We start from the raw sequence: 12155 nt of genomic DNA, 5'->3' as shown, positions 1-12155 counted from the left end.
ACACAGGGGTCTCCAACCTTGGCAACTTTAAGCCTGCTTTGCTGGCTGGGGAATTTGGGAGTTGAAGTCCACCAGGCTTAAAGTTGCCAAGGTTGGAGATCCCTGTTTTAACATATCTATAGCTCAACCAACTGTCTGCATGTGATTTTTTTTTAAGTTTCTAGTCCCTAGTGCAAGTATTAACCACCAGTTGCACAGTTAGCTTTCTTTTAATACTTTTTTGGGTGGGGAGAGGACACTTGAGATATTCTCATAGGTGCTTTTTTTAACTGAAGATTTAAAAAGGAGCACAGGTAAAATTCAATTTCCGATCTAGTACAGGTAGACCTCGACTTATGATAGTTTGCTTACTGGCCGTTCCAAGTTACAACGGCACTGAAAAAAAGTAAATTATGACCACTGTTCACACTTACGACCATTGTAGCATCCCCATGGCCACGTAATCAAAATACGGCAGCTGATTCACATTTACGACAGTTGCAGGGTCCCTGGGGGGGGTGCGATCCCCTTTTGCGACCTTCTGACAAGCAAAGTCAATGGGGAAGCCAGATTCACTTAACGACCGGGTGGCTTATTTAACAATTGTGGTGATTCACCCAGGTCGTAAAACGGGGCAAGCCTTGCTTAACCAATTTCTCACTCAACATCATCAGCTACTTTCACTCTTTTGTACTTGGGCATGGACGCTACCTCCTTCAGTGTGACACCCTCTTAGAGATAGGGAAATATATATATCTATATATATATATATATATATTTGTTTCTTTCACCTTTTCTTTTCCTTCATCGCATCACCTTTCGTTTTTCTTACTTAAAAGCACCAGTGAAATATGCATAACAGGTTATTCATTTCGTTTTTATTTTGGTTTGTTTGTTTTTTTCTCTCTCCTTATGGAATCATGGGTAGCTTCATCGCAACTCATTTCTTTCTGTTTGTTTCGTATAGGGCTGATAGTGCAGGATCATTCAGACCCCCTGTTCAGTTCATATGCCAATAAATCTCACTATCTACTGAATGAATCAAATCGTGCTGAGTTGATGAAATTACCTATGATTCCTCCTTCTTCGTCAGCTTCCAAAAAGAAATGTGAGAAAGGTAACCAAAATAGCTTCTTTCTCTCTCTCTCTCTCTCTGTTGCTTTCTCCTTTTGATTTTCTTTCACTTTTCCTGCTTTTTCTTTCTTTTTGTTTGCTTCCTCTCCTTTTTTTTATTTTTTTTTTGAAACTAAACCAAAGCTTTGTATGCTCATCTGGCACTTCCTCGTTGTGCTTTGTAAACTTCATTCATTGCTTATTTTGAACGTGTATTCATGTTGGCCGAAATCTTCCAAATGGGGCTTAAAATAATTACTGAATTCCACTCAGGCATAGACTTGTGCATGATTAACCAACCCAGCAACCTTTCCTAAACCCTGAGGCAAAACTGTAGACCTATAGAGATTCTGCAGGGTCTTTCTGTTGTTTAGATCTATCATGTCTATTAACCACACTAAAGGAGCTATTGTCCATTTTGGGTCTTATTCAGATTCTTTTACAGCTTAAGAGTAGACTGCCTGGAATTTCCAGATATGACCCCAGTCTAATTGTGCAGTTTATAGCTAGCTGTTGACTGGATAGCTTTCTCATTTTACCAATGACCTTACTTTGCAGAAGGAAGATTCACCTTAGGTCCTGCAGTATGTAACATATTCTCTGCCTCTTCTAGGCATAAAAGGCCTTTAAACACATTATTGTAGGGGGTCTCCCAACTTGGCCACTTTAAGACTTGTGGACTTCAATTCTCAGAATTCCCCAGATAGCCTGGCTGTCTGGAGAATTCAGGGAGATGAAATCCACGAGTCTTAAAATGGCCAAGTTGGGAGACTTTATTGTACTTTAAGGAGCTGGATTGCTTTTGGCTGGTATTTACAGCCTCCTACATTTTCATCTAATGGAATAACATAGACATAAACTATTTCCCTTCTTCCATCATTCCCTGGAAGCGTACTTCCTACAGGGGTATTCCTAAACCACTTACTCACTTTACTTATTTCTGTTTCTGTGCCCCTCAGCTGCCAAAGGCTCTGAGCATCTTAAAACAGATCAATAAAACATAGAGTTAAAGTCAATGAGAACAAACCAGCAAAATAATCGCAATCACATAGAGCCACACCACCAGCCAGCGACAGAATAACTCCCGAAGAGCCATGTTTTTTATTTGCAATTCTTTGGAAGCCTTATAGGTAACGCTTTAAATATCGAGCGATAGCTATTATTAGGAAGAAGGCTTAACTAAATCTGGTCCCATAGCGTCATTGGCTAGTACTATAGAATTGTGTGTGTGAGGGATTGACTATTACTTATTGCAAGTCTTCATATCAATCTGTAGAAATTCACAGTTGGGAAGGGGATGCCCAATAGTTCAGGTTCCACCTAAATGACAAGCTACCTGATTCTGGCCCAAGGTCAGGGTTTCTTTTTCATAAAATGATCACACACAACAGGGTAGCATAGTCTGGGAACTGTTCGGACAAGTTCTAACTGTAAAAAACCTACGGATAGCGGCAGTGTGCTTCTCTAATCCTTTTGATGTATTTGTCTTCCCTTCCACTTCATGCACGTAGATAGTACGCATCAAATGAACATGGGCAGTAGCCTGCTCCATATCGACTGCCTACACTGGGAGCCTTGTCCAAACTAAGGGGGTTTTGGTCTGCCAAGTTTGAGAAGATTTTATTGACTCTTGAATGTTTTATAAAGCCTGCGACTTACCATGCTGGCATATTTAAAAGAGTCTTTCTCTCTCTCTCTCTCTCTCTCTCTCTCTCACCAAGAGGGCAAGAGACGATCAATTATTTTGAGCCCTCTTTCATAGCTGCAGAAAATCTTACTAATGCATTGTAAAAGCCAAGTTTCCTTGCTTAGCATTGAAAAAAAAAATCTGTGTGGTTTTATTTGTTTTGCTTGGTTTTCCATATCTTTTGGCATTCTGCTGTTTGGGTATCGTTTGAATGACTGGGGCTGTATTTCCTCTGAAATAACTTTTAATACTTTTAAAATTGATTTTGGGATTTTTGGAATGATCCTGGCGATCCGAACATTTGGATTTCATTGCATTTCATGCCAGAGGAAATATAGTAATGATTTCGTTGTTTTAAGCAACGTATAAAGCTTTGTAACAATCAGTGCAAATTACAGATTTTTAAAGTCTATAGGTGGACAACATTTTCTGAGAGATTTTCAGAAAATGATCTAAATTTCTCCGATACTTAAAAAAAAACACGTTTAAATGCCCTCTTCTAAATTATTGGGAGGATTCCCTTCAAGTGTTAAATGCTCTACATTTTTAGATTTGTTAAAGATGCTTGTTATTGACTGAAAGAAAATCAATAGACAGCCTAAGAAACCATTTCTTAAGTTTTCAGCCTTTTAACAAGTGAAATTCTCTTCTTGCTTCAAAAGTTATTTGAACTTAGCACAGAAGTAAAACGAAAACAAAAAAACTGATCTCTCAACTCTGGTTTGTTTACAATACTGGTGTGAAGATCCCAATACTTAAATGTTCAAATTGATGCAGATACACCAGTATACTATGCTGAGATCTGGAAAAAAACAAAAACAAAAAAGGATTATTGTATATGCCATGAAAAAAATATATAACATCATAGTTTAAACCAGGGGTCTCCAACCTTGGCAACTTTAAGACTTGTGGACTTCAACTCCCAGAATTCTTAATGTTGCCAAGGTTGGAGACCCCTGGTTTAAAAGATTGATAATACTTTCATCAGCTCAGTCTATATCAATAATTATATTATAATGCTTCATTTTGAAGGGACAAGAATGATTTGGAATTCTAAAATGTTTGGATTTGTTTTGCTAATACGCTATTTTTTAAAAACAGAACAATATTGATCAACCTATAGGCTGATTTTACATGCACTAACTGATTGCTAAGGGATCCGGTCATGACAATGCAGATTTAAAACAGAATTTATGTCCAGACTGTTGGGGAAAATTAACTCCCTGAACAGCTTATCATATTTAAATACTAGCGTTTTGGAAAGATGCACCCGTCTAACTATATCATCCAAACAAACAAAACGGAATGTGATCTACCCGCTTAAGTTCTTCATCTAGGAAGTTGGTCTGACTGATTTTATACCAACAAAATAAGTGTTTTAAATCCGGCATTGTAATTCTGACCTGATCCTTTCATTTTGCCATTCATATTGGATGACATGGCAAATCCCAATGCATAATGTATATTTTAAATTAAAAAAACAACAACCCTGCAGAGCCATGTTCACTACTCGTTTCCTTTAACTATAAAGTGAGCTCTGTTGTTGCCTTAAAGGTGGGAAGCTGTTGTGCTGTGAATCTTGTCCTGCATCCTTCCACCCGGAATGTCTTAACATAGAGATGCCAGGCGGCTCCTGGAACTGCAACGATTGCAAATCTGGCAAGAAATTGCGATACAAGCAGATCGTTTGGGTCAAGCTTGGAAATTACAGGTACCTTAAAGCCAATGAACAATCTTTTCTTTTTTTCCATCATCATACCGGTATTATAAAGCGCAATGACTCTGGAAACTTGATTTCAGAGACCTTGCCCTTAGACTTACGCATCTGTTTTTCAAAAATTCACTTTTGACCTTAATTTTGATCATGGAACTTTTGGCACACAAATGGCACTGCTGAACATACAGCCTTTGACGTTCACGTAAAAAGGGTTCTTGAGGGTCGGTGGCTTCTTTTAATTTATTAGTAAAATTGAACAATAATCTTTTGTTTGTATTTATGGAGGTTGCTTATTTTAGGTCCCATCATTTGAATGAGGATATTGTTAGAATTTGCTGCATAAAGTCCAGAAAACACACAGGTGACTGGTTCAGTAGGATCATTAACTTCTTTATAAACATAATAAGATGATTAAACTTTACAATACCATTTGTAGATTCTTTCAACGTAACATAAGCAAAAACAAGCTGCAGTAGCTCAGAGCAGATATCAGTTTCACTTTAGTTCAGCAGGCAAGCAAAACTAGTTTCAGTTTAGAGCTGAGAGTACTAACCCAGTAACTGAGAGTAGTAACCCAGTAACTGAGAGTAGTAACCCAGGCTACTTCTAGTTTCACTTTCCAGTTCAGCTCCCGTTGGCTGCTCTGTTGCCATGCCTGTTAATTGGCTGACTTTGTTACTAAGCTCTATTCCAGTTCAGGAATATACTCCGACAGATATCAGTAGAGCTAACCTGACACAGAGTTTGATATACAGGAAGTCCTCAACTTACAAACACAACTGAGCCCAAAATTTGTGTTGCCAAGTGAATGGTTGCAATTGTTAAATTAGTAGCCTGGTTGCTAAGTGAATCTGGCTTCCCCCGTTGATCCCATGACCCCGGGGCACTGCAATCGTCACAAAAGTGAATCCGTTGTCAAGCATCCAGATGTAAATCACGTCACCCTGGCGATGCTGAAACAATTCGTAACTCTGAAAAACAGTTGCAAGTCACTTTTTTTCAGCGACGTCGTAACTTCGAATGTTCACTAAGTGAACTTTCGTAAGTCAAGGACTACCTGTATTCAACTAGACAACTGATGGGGGAATAATTGTGTAAGACTGTATTGAAGTAAATTAATCTATGGGAATTGGCTGAGGAACTGAAATCTAAACAAACTGCTTGCTTCTCCAATTGTTCTCACCTTTTATCCTTACCTTTACCAATTCCTCGTTCTCCTAGGTGGTGGCCAGCTGAGATATGCAATCCGAGATCTGTTCCTTTCAACATCCAGGGCCTCAAGCATGATGTTGGGGACTTCCCGGTATTTTTCTTCGGCTCACATGATTACTACTGGGTGCATCAGGGGAGAGTCTTCCCCTACGTTGAAGGAGATAAAAGCTTTGCTGAAGGGCAAACTAATATTAACAAGACTTTCAAAAAAGGTAAATTTACATGATTTCTACTGGCTAAGGGTCCACATTTTGGGGTCTCCATCGTCCCCGAATAGGGAAATGGTGTCTTGAAATTAAGACACCGTTTAGTTGATTAAGCTCCATTTAATTCTATTTAAGATGGTTCTATTCTCCGTGTCAGACCGTAAATAATATCATTTCTGGAAGGATTTCCTACCTCATTTGAAAGAAAATGATTATAGAAGTATTGATTTAGAGAAAAAAACGTTTGTTTTTTTCAAAAGTCATGACACAATAAAATGTGTGGGATAAACATAATTTGTGGAAAAACCATTCATCCTTCTTCTGAAGAACCGGCAAATCGTGCCCCTGTCTGGCCCCGCCCCTCTCCACCCTCCCCTCCCCTCCCCGCCCAGTCCTTATCGTGCATGCGCAACATCGCGTGCATGCCCAACATGCTGACTGCATTCTCCCCTGCCCAGTCACTCCTTAAGGCATTTCTTTTTTTCCCTCCTTCCGACGATCAGCTGTGCCAGGATCCCCCAAGCTGTCTTATTGCTTCGCCCAGGAGGCTTCCTTGAGGCCCAGGAGGCCAAAAAACACAGCGCGGGGGAGGGGGGGAAATTGCTGAGGAAAAAGGCCACGCCCACCCAGTCACATGGTCACACCCACCTAGCCACGCTCACAGAACCAGTAGTAAAAATATTTACATCCCACCCCTTCCTAAATCTGGTATAAGATTAAGGACAAATACTCCGGCCTGGACACTTTCTACTGAGCTACGTTTACTCTGTTGCAAACTAACAGAAGAAGAGTCTCAGGATCTCTTAAGGGCCCAGGAATTTTTTTAGGAGAAATGTTGTTGGTGTTGTGAGTCGCGAAGTCGTGTCCGACCCATTGCGACCCCATGGACAACATTCCTCCAGGCCATCCTGTCTTCTACCATCCTCCGGAGTCCATTTAAGCTCACGCCAACTGCTTCAGTGACTCCATCCAGCCATCTCATTCTCTGTCTTCTTATTTGGCCTCAATCGTTCCCAGCATTAGGCTCTTCTCCAGTGAGTTCTTCCTTCTCATGAGGTGGCCAAAGTCTTTGAGCTTCATCTTCAGGATCTGGCCTTCTAAAGAGCGGATCAGGGTTGATCTCCTCTTGGAATGACCGGCTTGATTGCGTTGCAGTCCCAAGGATCTTGCAGGAATCTTCTCCGTAGTTCAAAGTCCTCGATTCTTTGGTGCTCAGCCTTCCTTATAGAGGAAATGTTAATGCCTTACAAAGGAATAACCCATCTCACAAAAGATAATTCAGGAATCAAGTTGACACAAGGCTTAAGGAATCGACTGAGCTTGTCGATCAGAAAGGTCGGCAGTTCAGCGGTTCGAATCCCTACTGCCACATAACCGAGTGAGCTCCCGTTACCTGTCCCAGCTTCTGCCAACCTAGCACTTTGAAAACATGTTTAAAAAAAGCAAGTAGAAAAATAGGGACCCCTTTGATGGGAAGGGAACAGCGTTCTGTGTGCCTTCGAAGGCGTTTAGTCCTGCCAGCCACATGACCACGGAGACGTCTTCAGGCAGCGCTGGCTCTTCGGCCTTGTAACGGAGATGAACACCACCCCCTAGAGTCAGAAATAACCAGCACATACGTGCGAGGGGAACCTTTATCTTTTAAGTAATGGAATGTGCGAATGACCTTGGGGAAAGAAAGTAGGAGGTGCTGCCTAAGAAACATTGAGATAAGAGAGGCAGGAGCCGGCAGTTACTTAATGAGCAGAGAAAAAAAATTAGGAAAGACTAATGAATCAAGTAATTAAAAGTGGAATGGGAAGCTTGTGCTTTCAGACTGACAGGATTCTGCCAGTATAGTCTCACAATTGCACTGATGATGTTACCTAGTTTTATCAACAAAAATAAAATACAAAACAGAAAAAAACATGCATCCAGCACTAACAAGTACACCATCGTGCCTCCCGTCCCTGTCCTATTGTCCCTATTTAATCGTACCTATTTTCTGTATTCTTACTCATGTTTATACTTAAACCTATTACCTTGTAAGCGATTGACAGATCAAATAAATAAATAAAATAAACAACAACAAAAGTTGGTGTACAAAAAAGGGAGGGAAATGACCTGCCTGGTGTACCTGATAGGACTGACATCAGATGAAAAGAAGGACTAGGAGTGACATGATGAGTTGCAATATTTGAGGGGTTGCCCCAAAGAAGAGAGGGGTCAACCTATTCTCCAATGCAGTGGTTGCCAAACGGTGGGCCCGGGGACCACTGGTGGTCCGCAAGAAAATTTTGCCGGTTCGCAGAGAAATGTCCCCCCTCCCAGCACCCCCCAAAGCAATTAATCCAGGCTGCATGGGAACACATGGCCCTCCCACCCGCTGGTCCCCACCCTTTGGCCAAGCACAAACTTTACCTTGAGTAGAGCCACACGAGCTGGAACTAGAAGGTAAGACCAATGGTGGAGGAGGGAAATCCGCCCCGGGGTGGCTTGCTGACGTTGGTGGGAATGTCGGTCCCATATTCCAGAGCTGCCGTAGTCACCGGACTGGCCCTTTGGTCCTCCTGGAGCAGCTCCTCCAGTCCATGGCAGGCCGGTGCACCCGGGTGGAGGAGCAGCTGATCCAGGATGACCAAAGGGCCAGTCCTGTTGACTCCGGCAGCTCTGGAATATGGGACCGACATTCCCACCAATGTCAGCAAGCCACCGTCAGTCAAAATTCATATTTGTGGTCCGCGGAATTTAAAATTATGAGTTTGGTGGTCCCTGAGGTCCAAAAGGTTGCTCCAAAGCACCTGAGGGCAGGACAAGAAGCAATGGGTGGAAACTAATCAAGGAGAAAAGCAACCTAGAACTGTGGAGAAATTTCCTGATAGTTAAAACAATCAATCAATGGAACAACTTTGCCTCCCGAGGTTGTGAATTCTCCAACACTGGGAAGTTTTGAAGAAGAGATTGGATGACCATTTGCATGAAACAGGATAGAGCCGTGATGGTGAACCTATGGCATGCGTGCCAGAAGTGGTACACAGAGTCATCTCTCCGGGCACACCAGCCACCTCCTGTTCTTCTTCTGGATTCCAGCACTCATGCGCACTGGCCAGCTGGTCTTCACACATGAGGAAGTGCTGGAAAGTGGAAGAGCAGCTCCCCTGCATGCGCTGGCCAGCTGGTCTTCCTATGCACATGCGCATTAGAAAGCGGAAGACCAGGTGGCTGGCACGCTTTCCAGCGCTCCTGCACAGCGCACCAGGGAGCTGCTCTTCCAGTTTCTGGCACGCGCAAGTCCTGTTTCAGCACTCGGTGCTGAAAAAGCTTAGCCACCACTGGTATAGGGTTTCCTGCCTGAGTAGGGGGTTGGACTAGAAGACCTTCAAGGTCCCTTCCAACTCTGTTATTCTAGTCTAAAACTTGCAAACCTGAAGGCACAAATTTTCCCACCTCCACTTTTAAGGACTTGGTCCATTAGGGCAGCTCTTCCCTAAGTTTCTCCTTCTGGCCATTAAGCGGCTGCAGGCTCCTGCCTCTCTTATCTGATTGTTTCCTAGGCAGCATATCCTCCTGTCTTCATCCCAGCTCATCCATACATTCCATTACAGATGTGTCACTAAGCTCATTGCTTTTAAGTAGAGGCCAGGCCTAGACATTACATCAAGGGTCCCCAAACTTGGCAACTTTAAGATTGGTGGACTTCAACTCCCAGTATTCCTCAGCCAGCCAAGTTTGGTTGGCCAAGTGATTGCTTTTCTGGCCGAGGAATTCTGGGAGCTGAAGTCCACCAGTCTTAAAGTTGCCAAGTTTGGAGACCTCTGCACTACGTAATTGTTTAAATGAGTTTTGGTCTTTGCGGATCTCTGACTATAGTTGCTAATGCTAGCTTTTTTTCTGCTTTGGGGGGAAAAACTTACACAGCACTTGAAGAAGCAGCAAAACGCTTCCAGGAATTAAAAGCACAAAGAGAAAGCAAAGAAGCACTTGAGATTGAGAGGAATTCCAGAAAACCGCCTCCGTATAAACACATTAAAGTGAGTCCATTGTATGATTCGGGGGTGTGCATGTATGTGCATGAAGCCTATAGGTGGATGTTAAGTGCGTCGCTTCTTAAATGTGAGGATATTTTATTTTTCTAGGCGTATAGGTAGAATTTTAGCCTGTTTGTTTTGGAAAATTTTGGATCTGCTTTGAAACTGGAGGTTAGTATCTTGAGCTTCCTTTTTCTCTGCTTAAGACTTATCACAGAATTCTCTACTCTCATAAAACCTTTGATTCTGCTCACAAAAGTTGTCATCCAAAGGTAAATGTACAATATTGATTTGATTGCTTGGCTGTGCAAAGGAACTTTCACAGGCATATAAGAAGACATCTGATATATCTGTTCTGACCCATGCTCTTTTCCAACAAATCAAACACAATCCAAAAGGAACAGAAACCTTTTAATGCTTCTGCAAAATAATTAGCTGTGATAAGCACAAGCCTTGCCAAACTGTACAAGACTTGCCAAAAGATAACAGACAAGAAATAATTTGCAATACAGGAATCTTCAAATACAAACTCAGGATACTGGAATGTCCACGAGGCTGAGTTTCAAAACAACTTTGCCTTCTGCAAAGAACGTTTCACAGCTGGCTTTTATCTTCTTGAAGGAGGGGCCATTACCTTGTAGCCTTACTCCCGAGTCGCCTGTGCTGTTGTAGCTGCTCTTTCCTACGAGCAATCCTGCATGCACACGCACTTGGCACAGGCTCCTTGGGAACCTCCTCATCCCTGCTGCCAGCTCCCACAATCTCCGAAGGCAGCAGTCCACTCCCTAATTGTCCTGGCCCCTCATCTGAGTCCTCGCTCTCCTCAGCCGTCTGCACCTGCTGCCAGCTAACCACAATAATATCAGATTGGAATATTCTAACTAAAAGCAATGTTCGGTTATTGGCAGCAAAAGAGATTCACTTGAAACATTTTGGGTGTAAAGAGCAAAATACTTTATTATAGAGATCTGGTCTGATTCTCCTTTACTGTGAACTAATGCTCTGCCTCTGCCCCTCATTCTGCATCCCACAGTCCAACAAAGTGGTAGGAAAAGTCCAGATCCAAGTTGCGGACCTGTCCGAGATCCCACGGTGTAACTGTAAGCCAGCGGATGAGAACCCTTGCGGCCTGGAGTCAGAGTGCTTAAATCGAATGCTGCAGTACGAGTGTCACCCTCAAGTTTGCCCTGCAGGAGAACGCTGCCAAAACCAGTGCTTTACCAAAAGGCTCTATCCAGAAGCAGAAATTATCAAAACTGATCGACGCGGCTGGGGTCTGCGGACCAAACGGAACATTAAAAAGGTACCCAGAAGCTTGCTTGTTTTTGAATGGGTTAGCACTAGCACTTAGACTTACTATATCCCACTTCACTGTGCTTTTACAGCCCTCTCTAAGCAGTTTACAGAGTCAGCCTCTTGCCACCAACAATCTGGCCCCTCATTTTACCGACCTCAGAAGGATGGAAGACTGAGTCAACGTTGAGTCAGTCAGGATCGAACTGCTGGCAGTGGTTGAGGGAGGGAGGGAAGGACGGAAGGAAGGAAGGAAGGAAGGAAGGAAGGAAGGAAGGAAGGAAGGAAGGAAGGAAGGAAGGAAGGAAGGAAGGAAGGGTGGGTCAGCTAGTGCCCCCAACAATTTGGGTCCTCATTTACCCACCTCAGAAGAATGGAAGGCTTGAGCTGGTTAGGATTGAACTGGTGGCAGTGGACAGCCTGCAATACTGCATTCTAACCACTGGGAGAGAGTGTGGGAAGGGAGGGAGGGAGGGAGGATAATAACAATAGCACTTAGACTTATATACCGCTTCACAATGCTTTTACAGCCCCTCTCTAAGCAGTTTACAGAGTCAGCCTCTTGCTCCCAACTATCTGGGTCCCCATTTTACCCACCTCAGAAGGGTGGAAGGCTGAGTCAACCTTGAGCCTGGTGGGATTTGAACTGCCAAATTGCAGGCAGACGGCAGTCAGCAGAAGCAGCTTGCAGTACTGCACTCTAACCACTGCACCACTGTAGCTCATATCTAATTCCTTTTTATTCTTTAAAAATCAAATGAAAGGACGAAGATAAAAACTAAGCCAGAATGAAAGAGGGGGGGAAATGCTGCCTTATGACATTTCTCATTTTCTACACATATGTAAAATAATAGAAACACACATAGCTAAGCATCACTTGTAAAGTTTAGCTAGATTCTTAGAGTCTGGAATTCTTTTATTATTCACTTAAAAGATCTTTT

General features: G+C 42.7%; 1 protein-coding gene across 4 annotated transcripts in view; it reads left to right on the top strand.

The window, feature by feature from the left end:
- Window positions 1-12155, top strand: part of NSD3 (nuclear receptor binding SET domain protein 3) — a 115908-nt gene that overhangs the window by 85666 nt on the left and 18087 nt on the right. For 3 of the 4 annotated variants that reach the window (XM_026714982.2, XM_087938636.1, XM_087938635.1), the window contains exons 15-19: window positions 947-1096; window positions 4334-4490; window positions 5718-5920; window positions 9812-9924; window positions 10955-11224. In XM_026714982.2, coding sequence (XP_026570767.2) covers window positions 947-1096; window positions 4334-4490; window positions 5718-5920; window positions 9812-9924; window positions 10955-11224 — 893 coding nt within the window. The remainder of the gene's footprint in view (window positions 1-946; window positions 1097-4333; window positions 4491-5717; window positions 5921-9811; window positions 9925-10954; window positions 11225-12155) is intronic. The other variant, XM_087938637.1, reaches the window with a different exon arrangement.

The sequence above is a fragment of the Pseudonaja textilis genome, chromosome 9 (genome assembly GCF_049901715.1).
Source record: "Pseudonaja textilis isolate UNSWEBS1 chromosome 9, rPseTex1.2, whole genome shotgun sequence".
Classification (NCBI taxonomy): Eukaryota; Metazoa; Chordata; class Lepidosauria; order Squamata; family Elapidae; genus Pseudonaja; species Pseudonaja textilis.
The sequence above is the reverse complement of the archived record's forward strand: the minus strand, read 5'-3'. Positions and strand labels throughout refer to the sequence as shown.